Source organism: Mobula birostris, chromosome 3, assembly GCF_030028105.1.
Source record: "Mobula birostris isolate sMobBir1 chromosome 3, sMobBir1.hap1, whole genome shotgun sequence".
NCBI classification, from domain to species: domain Eukaryota; kingdom Metazoa; phylum Chordata; class Chondrichthyes; order Myliobatiformes; family Myliobatidae; genus Mobula; species Mobula birostris.
Window position 1 is genome coordinate 67,269,835 of NC_092372.1, and position 15,791 is coordinate 67,285,625.

The 15,791-nt window shown below is 39.2% G+C and overlaps 1 protein-coding gene across 6 annotated transcripts in view; it reads right to left on the reverse strand.

Annotated features, from left to right (window-relative positions):
* Window positions 1-8,568, reverse strand: part of slc30a9 (solute carrier family 30 member 9) — a 66,810-nt gene extending 58,242 nt beyond the window's left edge. Inside the window, exons 1-2 of one of the 6 annotated variants that reach the window (XM_072252793.1) lie at window positions 8,389-8,563; window positions 1,191-1,311 (exon numbers count right to left, since the gene is read on the reverse strand). In XM_072252793.1, coding sequence (XP_072108894.1) covers window positions 1,191-1,311; window positions 8,389-8,478 — 211 coding nt within the window. In that variant the 5' untranslated portion in view covers window positions 8,479-8,563. Of the gene's footprint in view, window positions 1-1,190; window positions 1,315-8,291; window positions 8,357-8,388 lie in introns of those variants that run through there. The other 5 variants (XM_072252792.1, XM_072252795.1, XM_072252794.1 and 2 more) reach the window with 5 other exon arrangements.
* Window positions 8,569-15,791: the final 7,223 nt, after the last annotated feature.

A 15,791-nucleotide genomic window follows, 5' to 3' on the forward strand; every position in this document is an offset into this window, starting at 1 on the left:
TGTGTGTCAGATTGGAGGACGTTGTGTAGCGGTGTGCCTCAGGGATCTGTACTGGGTCCAATGTTGTTTGTAATATATATTAATGATCTGGATGATGGAGTGGTAAATTGGATTAGTAAGTATGCAGATGATACGAAGATAGGTGGTGTTGTGGATGATGAGGTAGGTTTTCAAAACTTGCAGAGAGATTTAGGATAGTTAGAAGAGTGGGCTGAAAGATGGCAGAAGGAGTTTAATGCTGAAAAATGTGAGGTGCTACATTTTAGTAGAACTAATCAAAATAGGACATACGTGGTAAATGGTAGGGCATTAAAGAATGCTTTAGAACAGAGGGATCTAGGAATAATGGTGCATAGTTCCTTGAAGATGGAATCTCATGTGGATAGAGTGGTGAAGAAAGCTTTTGGTTTGCTGGCCTTTATTAATCAGAGCATTGAGTATAGGAGTTGGGATGTAATGTTGAATTTGTATAAGGCATTGGTAAGGCCAAGTCTGGAGTATTGTGTACAGTTCTGGTCACTGAATTATAGGAAAGATATCAATAAAATTGAGAGAGTACAGAGGAGGTTTACTAAAATGTTGCCTGGATTTCATCTCCTAAGTTACAGAGAAAGGTTGAACAAGTTAGGTCTTTATTCTTTGGAGCGTAGAAGGTTGAGGGGAGACTTGATAGAGGTGTTTAAAATTATGAGGGGGATTGATAGAGTTGACATGGTTAGAATTTTTCCATTGAGAGTGGGGAAGATTCAAACAAGAGGACATGAGTTGAGAATTAGAGGACAAAAGTTTAGGAGTAACATGAAGGGGAACTTCTTTACTCAGAGAGTGGTAGCTGTGTGGAATGAGCTTCCAGCAGAAGTGGTTGAGGCAAGTTCTATGTTGTTGTTTAAAATTAAATTGGATAGATATATGGACAGGAAAGGAATGGAGGGTTATGGGCTGAGTGCAGGTTGGTGGGATTAGGATAGGATAAGAGTTCATCACGGACTAGAAGGGCCGAGATGGCCTGTTTCCGTGCTCTAATTGTTATATGGTTAAATTGCCATTACAGAGAGATAACAAAATGATTATAACATCAGGCAACAAAACAAAACCTATCATCACAAGCAATAAAAACAAAAACAGCCAGTGAGATTAAGATTGATACAGAAATCTGATGTGGTCAAATTCTATTAGTACATTTTACTCACCATAATGGGCCACACCAGCTCTGGTAGCATAATGTCGGAGATAAAACCTGCACATCGTGTGCCATGGTTTTTGCACAAGACCAACAAACATATTCATATAGCTTTCAGGAGACAATTTTTTCTGCTAAGAAAATAACATCAGTTTAGAAACAAGAATTTATGGTTTGAACATAAATAGGTTAAGTAGTTGCCTGGAATTTAAAAGCTTCCTTTCTCCCTTCATTGGTTTCTCCACACTACCTCTTCAACAACTCGCAGCTCAGGTTGTAGTCTCCTTCCTGATTCTGCTTTACTGCAATTATCCCAAGACAGGTTTTGTCTGTCTGGACCACTGCTATGGGGCATTACCTAAAATCTTCTGCTGTGTTACATCTATCCTGCCACATACATATCTAACATATTTACAGTGCCCATAAAAACTATTCCCCCTCCCCAGAAATTTTCATGTTTTTATTGTTTTGCAACATAGAATCAGTGGATTTAATTTGGCTTTTTTTTGACACAGATCAATAGAAAAAAAAATCTTGTGTCAAAGTGAAAACAGATCTTTACAAAGTGTTCTAAATTAATTACAAATATAAAACACAAAATAATTGATTGCACATGGATTCACCCCCTTTAATATGATACACCAAATCATCACTGGAACAGCCAAATGGTTTCAGGAGTCACATAATTAAATGGAGATCACTAGTGTACAGTCAAGGTGTTTCAATTGATTGTAGTAAATATACATTTGTACCTGGAAGGTCCAACTGCTGACGAGTCAGTATTCTGGCAAAAATCTACACAATGAAGACAAAATAACACTCCAAGCAACTTTGCAAAAAGGTTATTGAAAAGCACGTCAGGAGATGGATACAAGAAAATTTCCAAGTCACTGAATATCCCTTGGAAGAAATAGGAAGAATATGGCACAGCCATAAAATCTGCCTAGAGCAAACCAACCTCAAAATTAAATTACTGTGCAAGGAGGGGACTTGTGAGGGAGACCACCAAGACACCTATGACAACTCTGGAGAAGTTACAAGCTTCAGTGGCTGAGATGGGAGAGACTATGTACAAAACGACTGTTCCCTGGGTGCTTGACCAGTTGCAGCTTTATGGGAAGAGTGGCAAAGAGAAAGCTACTGTTGAAAAAAAAAACATATGAAATCTCAGTTAGAGCTTGCCAGAAGGCACATGGAAACTCTGAAGGCAATTGGAAGAAGGTTCTATGGTCTGATGAAACCAAAATTGAGTTTTTTGGCCACCACACTAAACACTGCACATCATCAAAAGCACACCATCCCTACCATGAAGCCTGATGGTGTCCGCATCATGCTGTGGGGTTGCTTCACTGCAGCAGGCCCTGGAAGACCTGTGAAGGTAGAGGCTAAAAAGAATACACAAAATACAGGGAAATCCTGGAGGAATGCCTGATGCAGCCTGCAAAAGAACTACAACTTGGGAGAATATTTGCTTTCCAGCAAGAAAATGACCCCCAAGCATAAAGTCAAAGCTTCAGGTGAACGGCTTAAAACCAAAGTTAATGCCCTGGAGTGGCCAAGTCAGAGTCCAAACCTCAATACAATTAAGAATTTGTGGTTTGGCTTGAAAAGGATTATTCACTCATGATCCCCATGCAATCTGGTAAAACTTGAACTGTTCTGTAAAGAAGAATAGGGGAAAATTGCAGTGTCTAGATGTGTAAATGACCTATCCACATGGACTCAAGGCTGTAATTGCTGCCAAAGGTGCAACTACCAAACACTGACTTGAAGTGTGAGTAATTATGCAATCAATTATTTTGTGTTTAATAACTGTAATAAATTTAGACCAATTTGTTGAAATTTGTTTTCACTTTGATACACAAGAGTCTTTTCTGTTGATCAGTATCAAAAAAAAACAAATTAAATCTACCGTGATTCAATATTGTAAAACAATAAAACATGAAAACTTTCAAGGGGGTGAATACTTTTATAGGCACTGTATCTACAAACACATTCTTGGATTCTTCCCCAAATCTTAGTTAACCAGTCTCTCTCCACCTATCCCTGTCTACATTTGTAAAGAGCCTTAGCACATTTTAATACTATAAATGCAAAGAATTGTTCCTTACATTGAAAAACCTACAAAAGCTATCAGTTTACAAAAGCAAACAAATTAAAATCTAAAAATACTTTCCCACTAAATCTGGAATAAATCAAATGACAGCCAAATCTGATGATAGATCACTAATCAGTAAAGTTGACTATTATTTTCTTTCCATAGACACTAAAGTGCTACATATTTTCCGCTTCATTTCAATTTTTTTTTAGCATTTTCAGTGTTTTGCCATCTCAGTTCCTTCTTAATCATTCTCTCTTAGCTGACACAACCACCACACCCAATCTCTCATGGTCATCACCCTATTAGAAACATTCAATCTCTTCTTCCCTGTCCATCCCTTTTGTCCAATATAAAACATACTTGATATTTTTTTTGAATCAGAAGAAAGGCTTGCCGGCCTGAAATGTCAACTTTTTGTTCTGCTAACAATTTCCATCATTCTCTGTGAATTTACGGAGCAATACTCCCAGTACTAATAAGTAATAAGCAGCACAAGCTCAACATACATATATGCACACCATAATTCTGGGATTATTATTTCGCAAAATATATAGAAAATATTTTATAGTACGGCAGAGTTAACCTATAGTAACCTACTGTTAACCTATAGTAAAGCTAATCTGTTACTGTACAGTCAAATATTACAAAAGGCTGAACTGCATCTGACAAGTTTATCAAAACAAAGTACTTAAAGGAATAGGAAACATTTCAGTTCAATCCATGGAGGTATAGAACAAAGAAAACCTGGAAATAATGTACATCTCAAGGTTTGGATGATAAATAGTAAAATAAACTTGTTTGAAAGACAATTGTATAAAGTTTCAGATGACAAAGCTAAATACATTGAGCCTTTTTAACAGAAATCATGAGGACGTCGTTTAATGGTTTATTAGCAGCAAAGCCGCAAGAATCAAATAAACCACTGTCATTCACAAACTATTAAACCACATGATATAAAATCTATGAAATAGCTTTCATGGTTTACAATAACAGATCCTGAAATGTAGGAAGAGTATTTTAGAACTGACATCCTACTGCTATCTGTACTTCAGATATGGCCAAGTTCATTTTAAAACTTCAATTTTTGACTTTATATAATACAAGCCATGGGACAGCAATTGTATTTCACGCTGATGTTCAACATCTCTCAAGGAACCAGTACGTTTTCAAATTCACTACTTAATAAAGAAACTCTTCAGAAACAAGCCAAATCTAATAATTAAAATCTAACCTGTAAAACTTTACAGCAGATGTCCTTTGAAAACTAATCAAAACATCTTATAACCAGGTAAAGGTACCGTAACTGAACAGACATCTCCTTTGAAATGGAAGTTACAAGGACTTATTAAGGACAAACTGTGGAAAAAAAGAGCTGACTCACCAACCTGAAATTATGAAATTATTATTTTAAACTAATATGGAATGGACCAATAAAGGGCAGTGTATATATTTTAGTATTATTCAGCATAAAAAATGTAATATTGTTCACAGCCATGTTGAAATAAAAATAGGCCCAAATTTCACTACCCATGGATCCCTCCAGCATTCCTGATTGTGATTACAGAATGCATCACTGTATGCACTAAATGTACACTATAATTTTCAACACCATGACACCCAGAGAGACTAGATAATGTCCATTATGCACATTTTCTTTAATTCAGCTCTATCTCTTGAAATTAGAATAAAAGACAACCATTTCAATTTCTCACATTTTAGATAGTAAATACTGAAAAGAAATGAAAGTGATATGAAACTTATTTGCAATGGAGATCTGCAGTAACAATATATCTTCAGAGTTGGTGAGAATTTTTTAATCCATTTAAAATAGAAAGTATTACTAACCCAATGGAAAGATTAGGCATAATTTTTTTGAATGATGAATTGTTAGGATCACTCACCCATATTTAAAGCCTAGTAAAAAAAAAGTTAAAAACATGTTTATGGGGTTGATAGAACAAACAAAAATTCATACTGAAGGACACAGCAGTGAGAATTAGAGAGTTGCTTAAAACAACTTTTGAAAAGATTTAAGGAGCAAACGAGTAAATATGTTTGAGATTAGGGAGGGGAAGACAAATCTGTCGATACTCTTGATCAGGATCCCAGGCAAATATTTAACGTGAAGAAATTGTAGATGACAAGATTGTGTTCAAGTGTGAAGCAATCAATAAAGATGGCTGAGACAATAAAAGATAATAGCAATGTTAGGATGGATGAAAATGGCCTTTATAAAAGAACATGATCAGAAATTTAACTTAAAAGGTAGACACAGGTTCTGACCAGAGTGTGTGAAGGAGTTAATTGCAGATTGCATTGTATCCTGAACACAATTGCTTCTCCTCAGTTTAACTAGAGCTCATTGGTAATTGGATTATTTTAGAAAATGGAACAGTACAGCACAGAATAGGCCCTTAAACCCACGATGTTGTGCTGAACATTTCACCTACTCAAGATCAATCTAAATCTTCCCTCCCACATAGCCCTCCAATTTTCTTTCATCTATCTGTCAACGTAGCATGCCCACAACTTAATAACCTTACCCATACATCTTTGAGATGTGGAAGGAAACCAGACTGCCGAAGGAAACTCACAAGGTCATGAAGAGAATGTACAAACTCCTTACGGATAGTGGCAGGAATTCAACCCAGGTCTCTGGTGCTGCAAAATGTTATGCCCACTTCTATGTTACTGTACCACCCTTACAACAATGTCACAACACTATTATTCAGGACAGGATACTCCACCAACTGAGGCTGTGCTAAACCTTTGAAAATTGATATACATTTACACCTCTACCATGCGATATTTTCCTATGCTCATTCTTCTCACTTCAAGCACAATTTCATATTAAAAGGTATTATTGTATCCTACGTTGCTCTTTCAAGCAATGAGCTTCAGATTGTACCAAACACAAAAAGCACGCGTCTTTTTCTTCCAATTGCTTTAAATGTGATACATTTTCACATCATGATAAGGTAATTTGAGGTCTTTATGGCAATTTCTGAGATAACAATGTAGGGATAAGGGTTAGAGAAGCAATTGTTCAAGATGCTCTGGATATAACCAAGGTGATAGGTTTTGAATAAACCAAAATGTCCCCAATACAAAACAAAAAGGAGGCTTGGGGTAAGATCACCTGATGCAACTGCCAATGCTGCAGTAAATAAGGATATGGGTAAACAATGCAGGGAGGGATGAGAGCTCCAAGTGCCCAGAAGTGATCATCACCAATTGCCCATCCTTATCCAACTATGTTGACACTGTCACAGCCAAGAAAACTCACCAGTGCTTCTACATTCTCAAGGAGCTAAAGAAATCTAACATGTCCCTTTGCACCCCCAACCAATTGATGCACCATAGTAAGCATCCCATCCAGGTAGCCCACAGATTATTTTGGCAACTGCTATGTCTGAAACCACAAAAAAATACCTCCAGAGTCATGGATGCAGCTCAGCACATCACAGACACCAGACTCCCCTCCATGGATTCTGTCTACACTTCTGCCAGCACCCAGCATAATCAAAAACCCCACTAACCCTAGCCATTCTCTCTTCTCCCTCTTCTTATCAGGCAGAAGATAAAAAATCCTGAAAGCACATACTACCCAGGTCAAGGACAGCTTCTAGCTGCCATTTAAGACAATTGAAGGGTTCTTGGTATAAGATGGACTCTTGACCTCAATCTACCTAGCTATGACATTATTGTCTAGCTGCAATGTACTTTATTCTGCAATCTGTTGTCATTCTAAATTGTACAACTTCAGTATTGAATTGATCTGTATTGAAGGTATGCAAGACAAGTGCACCTCAGTGCAACAATGAATCAATTTACTCCCTGTTCAATGACTAGAAAGGAAAGAGGGGTTAAAAACAGTACCTGCCAAAGATGAACAAGGCAACTTTTCACAGGGCAGGAAAGATGAGAGGAAAGTGAAAAATTCAGGGTCAGAAGAGATGAAAATGGACATTTGAGTGAAGAAGCCCAGAATAGCAAGTGAGGTTTGAAGAGATAAACAGATTATCTGACTAGGTGCTAGGAAGTCCAAGAAGGAAGGCTCAAAGTTCACAATGCTTTCCCCTTTCCAATCCTGTTGGCCCGAAACTTCAACTTTTTATTCCACTCAATAGGCACTGCTTGACTTGCTGAGTTCCTCCAACATTTCGTAAGTTGCTCAAGATTTGTAGCATCTGCAGAATCTCTTGTGTTTATTCAAAGTAGGATTGACCAGGAGTTCAAATAAACCTGCCGGGTAGTGTGGGGGAACTGAGACTTTAATCATATGGTGAATATTAGCAGGCTACAAAATTATTAATATTCAGAGACAATATGAAAACTTTCACCCATCAGCATCACAATTACAGTATTACCATCGATTCATTTAAGAGGGTTTAAACATTTTAGAGATTCCTACTGAAAAAGTTTTAAGGTTAGATCGTCTCTTTGGTCATTTGCTCTTCTCTATCAACGGATAACTTATTAATTCCCCAACTTCTTGCACAACAGCTGCTGGCGTAAATTGATTACTCAGTACCTACTGTACACAAAAATGCCATTGGATCAAACCGATCTATGCCAAGTATTTTTTCTCTCCAAAAAGACTCCTCCCACTCTCAATATATTCCCCACCCCCATTTCTTTCTTTCCCCGTTAAAATGAATCTACACTTCTTGCCTCACGTAGTGGCGAGTTTTAGTTTTGTTTTCCGCAGAAAGATGCTTCTCTAGGCTTCCTTACTAAGCTTACAATTGTAAACATTTACTGAAGCATCACATGATCCACCTCGCAAGCTGCAAGGATAGGATATTAGCAGTGTCCAGAGAGTTTTTTCGAGACGGGTTTAACAATCGGATGAGGGATAGGAAGGGGGTGGGGGAAGAAACGGTTACCCCTCCAGAATACACAGCGGCCAACCAGAGCCAGGGCCGCCCGCCTGCTAGCGGGTGAGTGATTGCCATCTCCTCCCGGACGGCGTCGGCACTGGCGCCGTGGGATCCTCCGACCGCCTACCTTCCACCTTTCATTTCATCCCATGTCTCCCACCCGGATGGCTGAGCCGCCAGTTCCTCTCTCGTGTCTCACAGCAGCGCCGAGCTTGGCTGCTCACCTGTCCGCATGTGTGTGGATGTGTTTTATGCCAGTGACCAGCGCCCTGCCGCCCCACCTTCATAACCCACGCCGCCTTATTATTCCTCATTCATTCCCAGAAAGCCCATCAGCGCCTCCACGACACATCCTCCTCGCGAGCGAGCGAGACACTGGGCATCGCGAGATCACAGTGAAGCGGCCGAATGCGACAGACAAACGTTGTCGTGACGTACACCTCGGCTTTTTAACTGGAGGGTCACGTACCGCAAGGTTCAGAGCGCCCTGGTGATTGTTGCCTGGCAATGACAACGCAATGAAGTCAAAGCGTCCGGTTGCCGCCAATGTTCGACGGCCATGACCTACCGATTTCAGAGCGAGCGGGGACATTGTTAATGCTGGCCCACAGTCGACGGAGACCGTCGTGATGGAAGGTGGTCGGAACTCGACGTGAACATAAGTAGAGGGAAATCTGCAGAATTACTTAGAGACTCTCAAATGAAACTAAAAGTGACACGCCGTATTTCTAATACTGGAAATGACAAGTTTTTTTTATTGAATTAGGGTGGGGAGGTGCGGAGTGAGTTGTAGTCATACAGCACGTTAACAGGCCTTTAAACCAACCATTGCATCTATCTGCTAAACACACTTACCCGTATTTTGTCCCAAACATTATATGTCTTCGCAATTCAAGTGCTTGCCTAGATGCTTTTTAAATGTTGTGAGACTATCTGCTGTCACCACTTCCTTAGGCAGTACCTTCTGTATTTCAATCAATCTCTGAAAAATCACCCCTAAGAATCACTCAGTTACACTGATGCCCTGTTTTTCGGACATCCTCATCATAGGGAGGGGGGGCGATTATTAATATCTCCCCCTCCTCCACGCATACACAGTAACTATTCCATAGACTTAAAAGTTCAAAGGTTATGGTAAATTTATTATCTATGTATGTCACCATATACAACCCGTGATTCATTTTCTTGTGGGCAGAATCAATAAATCCATAATAGAATAATAACCATAACAAGGGTGAGTCAGTGGTGGTGTGGCATCATCACTGGACTTTGGGGCAGATTGTACGGAGTCACCATGAGTCATCGCTGACTTGATGGCATACAACAACAACAACAACAACCATAATAACCAATGGAAGACCACACCACCAGCGTGTAAAAAACAATAAACTGCAATCACAAAAAAAATAATAAATACATAAATAGGCAAAAAAATAGAGAACTTGAGATGAAGAGTTCTTGAAAGCAAGTCCATAGGTTGTGGGAACATTTCAATGATGGGGACAAATGATGACATTATTCCCCATGGTTCAAGGTGTGAGTCCTAAGGCTCCTGTATCTTCTTCCTGATGGCAGCAGCGAGAGAAAAAAACATGTCCTGGGTGGTGGGGGTCCCTGATGATGAATACTGTTTTCCTGCAACAATGCTTTGTGTGGATATGCTCAATGGTGTGGAGGGTTTTACCCGTGATGGACTGGGTTTCTATTCACTACATTTTGTTGGATTTTCCATTCAAGAGCATTGGTGTTCCCATACCAGGCTGTGATGCAGCCAGTCAATATACTCTCCACTATACATGTATAAAAGTTTGTCAAGGTTTTAGATGTCATGCCAAATTTCTGCAAACTCCTAAGGAAGTAGAGGCACTGCTGTGCTTTCTTCATAATTGCACTTACATGCTGGGCCAAGACAGGTCCTCTGAAATAATACAACTTGAGCTATAGACTTCAATACCTAGGAGATTCAAGTGTTCATCTGCACAACTCTTAAATGCTTAGTGGGACAGAAACTGTCCTTGAGCCTGTTAGTACCTTTCAGGTTTTTGTATATTTTGCCCAGAGAAAGATGAAGAAAAGATATAACGTCTGGGATGGGAGAGTCTTGGATCATGTTGGCTGCTTTTCCACAGAAGCAATTTTGTTGACAAGGATACGAGACCAAAGAGAATGTCATTGATGAGATGCAGTCTTAAGTTGTCAGGGTAACTATTATTTTCAAAGCTAACAGAGACGGAAAAGAAAACAATAATGAATTGAAGCAGAAGGATCCCATATATGGAAAATAAAAAAAAGTAGTTAGCAGAAATTGTACTTACTATCTGAAGAATTGCAGTATACCCAAACAGTATTAATGGTGTTGCTCCTTAAACTTACTTAGGACTTAAGTTTTATTAGGAAGGATATGATAGCAATGGTGCAGAGGAGATTTATAGGATATTGCTTGGGATGAAGCATTTTGATTATGAGGAGGGGTAGGAGAGGATAGGTCTGTTTTCCTAGAGAGGAGGAGGTTAAGAGAGGACATACAGGTGTCCTCCCGCTTTCCCAACATTTGCTTTACGAAACCTTGCTGTTACAAAAGACCTACATTAGTTACCTGTTTTCACTATCAGAAGATGTTTTCACTGTCACAAAAAAAGGCAGCGTGCGCTCCGAGCAGCCAAGCTCCTCCCCGGAACTGCATTCTAGCCGGCATTGCTTAAGCACGTGCTTTATCTCAATTTATTTTGTGCATCCGTTAGTAAGATGAGTTCTAAGGTATCGGAAACGCCTAAAAGAGCTCGTATGGGTGTTACACTTAGCGTAAAACTAGACATAATTAAGCGTTTCAATCATGGTGAACGAAGTAAGGACAAAGTGAGTTTGGCTTGTGGAAGTTGACGAAGATGATGTTGAAGAGGTTTTGGCATCCCATGACCAAGAACTGATAGATGAAGAGCTGATGCAATTGGAAGAGGAAAGGATAACAATCGAAACCGAATGCAGTAGCGAACGGACCGAAAGTGAAGTCGTCCAGGAACTGAACGTGAAGCAACTGCATGAGATTTTCGCTGCAATGATTGCAGAAAATTATGACTTTAATTTTGAAAGGGTACGTCAGTTTAGAGCATATTTGCAGGATGGTTTGAGTGCTTACAAAGAACTGTATGACAGAAAAATGCGCGAGGCTAAACAGTCAAGCATACTGTCGTTTTTCAAGCCTTCCACATCAGCCACAGTAGACGACCTTCGACATCGAGGCAGGCAGACATAGAAGACAATGACCTGCCTGCCCTGATGGAAACAGGCGACGATGAGATGACACCACAGTGTCCCACCATCCCAACCTCCGGGCCGCAGACTGATAGATTGCCACGGAGAATGCAGCGGTAGCCAGGATGCACCCAGCACATTTTTAAGAAAAAAGCCAAAATAAACAAGCTAATTAAAATTAGCTTGTTTATTTTGGCTTTTTTCTTAAAGATGTGCTGGGTGCGTCCCAGCTAATGCTACATGCTTCGCAGACCGGTATCGGTTGGTGGCCTGGAGGGTGGGGGCCACCGCACCACCCCAACCTCCGACAACTCAGCCTAACACACTATCATCAGTGTGCTCGGTGCTGTTTTCCAGATTCCAGTAAGTGATACTACACTGTACATACATTATTTCTACTTTATATAGGCTGTGTATTTTTGTGTTATTTGGTATGATTTGGCAGCTTCATAGCTTAAAGGTTACTGGAGAGAGTGTTTCTGCCGAGAGCGCTTGTGTGAGATTTTCGCTACGGAAAACATTGCGGCAATGACTGTAGAAAAGTATTTCTACTTTATATAGGTCGTGTATTTATCATATCATTCCTGCTTTCACTATATGTTACTGTGATTTTAGGTTTTATGTGTTATTTGGCATGATTTGGTAGGTTTTTTTTGGGTTTGCGAACACTCACCAATTTTTCCCATATAAATAATGGTAATTGCTTCTTCACTTTACTACCTTCCGGCTTACGAACCGTTTCATAGGAATGCAGTACCTTTGGATGGCGGGGGAAAACTGTATAGCATAAGCCTTACAGCATCAGAATAGGCCCTTCGACCCACAGTCCATGCCACATTAACTATGCTAATCTTTCTCCTTTCTGATTGCACATGGTCCATATTCCTTCGTTTTCTGACATGATTGAGGCATAGAAAATTATGAGGGGTGTAGAAAATAATCCATTACCAGAGAGAATAAAATTAGAGGACAAAGATCTAGAGTAAGAGATTTGGAGGGGATTTTTTTTTAACTGGAAGTGATGAAAGCAGAATCACTGAGCATTTAAGAGGTGTCCGGATGAACACTTGAACCTCCTAGGTATTGAAGGCTAAGGCCCAGGTGCAGGATGATGCAATTTATATGGATGGGTGCTCACTGGTTGACACGGTCATGATGGCCTACTTCCATTCTGTATGATTCAATAATTCTCATTAATAGATAGACTTGTAGTTTACACTTCTACCAGAAATTGTATATTAAATTTCTTGGGCAAAGTCCCATTTCATGCACATATTAATTTCTAATGTCTAGATTTTTTAAGAATGTCTTTCTATATGCAGATAAATAATACTTGTATTTTATACTCAATCTGAAAGTAAAAGATAGATGGATTATCACACTTGTTTCACATGTGAGCCACAGATACACCTGCTGACTTTCATTTTTAGATTTGCTCCACTATATTTGTCGTTTGGATAGTTAGAGCAGGTTGCATCAACACACATGTTATTCTTCGTTTTAAGATGTAGCTCATTAAATATAAGAAAGAGAGGGTGATATAGAATTATGTGCTATGACCAAAATTAAAAGATAATAGAACCTTATGGAAGGAACTTAAAAAATATTGAGCAACACATGCAAAATGCTGGAGGAACTCAGCAGGCCAGGCAACAGCTAAGGGAAAGAGTACAGTTGATGTTTCGGGCCGAGACCCTTATCAGGTGTGTGTTGCTTGGATTTCCAGCATCTGCAGATTTTCTCTTGTTTGTGATTAAAAAATGTTGATTAAACATTGCCAACAGAGTTAACATGCACTGAAATATACACCTAAGTTGGTACATGAGAGTGCCCATGTCCAAAGTTCAAAGTACATTTATTTTCCAAGTACGTATACATTATACAACTTTGAGAGTTGTCTCCTTACAGGCAGCCACAAAACAACAAACCCTAAAGAACCCATAAAAAACCCGACAAACACCCAATGTGCAGAGAGAAAAAAATGAAATTATGCAAAGTAAGTAAATAGCATTTAGAATGAAAGTGAGGCAAAATAAATACCAAACTTGTAGATATCTCTTCCCTTGGTGGCACTATCCATTTAATTCCTTCTCTTTCCTTATAATTATTTTCTCATTCAGTAATTATCCTCTTTTTTATATTGAATCTGCTATGAATCTGCCTTTGTTGTCCTCTTAGGTAATTCACAACTTACTGTATGTATCTCTAAGGAACTTTGCCCTTATTATCTCAGTTTTTTCACCAGTTTTCTCCATACTTATATTTACCAGGTTATACTCCCAAGAATTAAAAATATGACGGGTTTTGGAAATGAAAGTATAACCAAATAAGTATCACAAATTCAGTCTGCCATAAATTGCCTATTTCACAATTCTAGATATTGCTGAGTTTTTTTTTTCACTGTTTAATTCTTTTCCCAGCTATCTCTCTAAACATGGAATTTATGTCTTGTACACACAAATCTGTATTAATATTACATCAAGGAAACCAATAGTCTGAATATCAATTTTGTGGAGCACTATTAAAGACTTGAAAGGTGACCAATTCACATAATTATCTGCTTTATGTCCCTTAGTCCATCTTCTATCTGTACCTTACTGTCCCTTTAGTCCCATAGAATATAATTTCACTGGCAGCTGTCATGTGGCAGTCTGTCAAATGTCCTTTGAAAGGCTAGATGCACAGCATGAGCTGCACTAATTTCATCAGCCATCTGGTTGTGATGAAACACACACACCAGTGAAGTTTGCCCCAACACATTTCCATTTAGGGAAATCTCCAACTCTCTGCCCTTTTTATGGCTACTATCCCAATCCACGGTGAAATAATTGTTGTTCTCCCATTGGCCTTGCAGCTTTCTGTAACCAACCTGCAGATTTACTTCTCTACTCCCTACTTGGGGACCAGTAGATTAGTAGCAGGGTTGAAGCTTTTGATATTTAATTCAACCAGAAACTGCTTATGAACTGTTAACTACTTCATACATCTCCAGTGCTTTAATATTGCTATCCCTAACACACACAAACTCTTTCATGCAGCACTATTTAGCATTTACACGGAATTTGTCTCTGTTGGTCCATCTATCTTCACTAAATCCTTACGTTCTAAGAACCAAAGCCATTACCTGGGGAATGTAGGAGCAAGGTGTTAGCCCCTTGAGCTTATTCTAGTATTCAGTAAGATCAGTGATTTGATGATTCATGATTATAATAAATGGCAGGGCAGGCTTGATGAGCCCAGTTGCCTACTCCTGCTAAATCACTATATAACTGCCATTGTCCTTTATCCATATCCTTTACCTACAGTTAACAATTTTCCATGCACAATAAAAAAATGGATAACTAAGCGTCAGTTATTATTTGCAAAAGAGAGATGCAGATTTTCACCACCTAATGTGTGCAGAAATGTCTTTTTTTAAACATCTCTCCCAGCTGTACCAGCATCAGATGAAGACCCACTCTGGCCAGCAGAAATATTTCTTGATCTACCTGTCGGTTCTCTTTATTATCTTGTGGACCAGAGGCCACAGTTTAAGAATAAGGGGTAAACCATTTAGAATGGAGTTGAGGAAAAACTTTTTCACACAGAGGGTTGTGGATCTGTGGAATGCTCTGCCTAAGGCAGTGGAGGCCAATTCTCTGGATTCTTTCAAGAAAGAGTTAGATAGAGCTCTTAAAGATAGTGGAGTCAAGGGATATGGAGAGAAGGCAGGAACAGGCTACTGATTGTGGATGATCAGCCATGATCACAGTGAATGGCGGTGCTGGCTCAAAGGGCCGAATGGCCTACTCCTGCAGCTATTGTCTATTGACCTCAATTAATTCACTTAAACTTTCTGTCTTTCAGTGAATTCAACTCCATGTTGTGTAATCTTTTAACTTAATCCAAGTTAACTTAATTAACTTGTTCCAGATATGACTCTCATCACTGCTGCACTCTGTCCAATGCCAGTATCTCCTTTCTCGCTATCCCAGAACTGGTCAGAATACTCTACCTAAGATTTATCCAGTGCAATGTAAATTTCTACCCCTCTGCATTCCTGTTGTCTTGTTAAAAAGGTCTACATTCCATTAGCCTTGGTTACTTTCTGTTTCCTTTCTTCACATTTATTTGTACGTATGGGCTGTAAAGTGTCTTCAAACATTACTGCTTTCATCTTTTCACATTCTATTTGATCCTTTTGAGTGGAAAGTGGATGGGATTACCACTTCCTACACAGAAGTGTGTTTGAAACAGTCTTGTTGTTTGGCCTAATCTTTTAATATCCTTTGGCAGGTTTATGTTTTTACACTATTTACAATAAATGCTTGACAAGCTGTCAAACTGATTCTGGTTGGGACACCACCGGTCAGGACTGCTGCAAGGGAGATAAGCA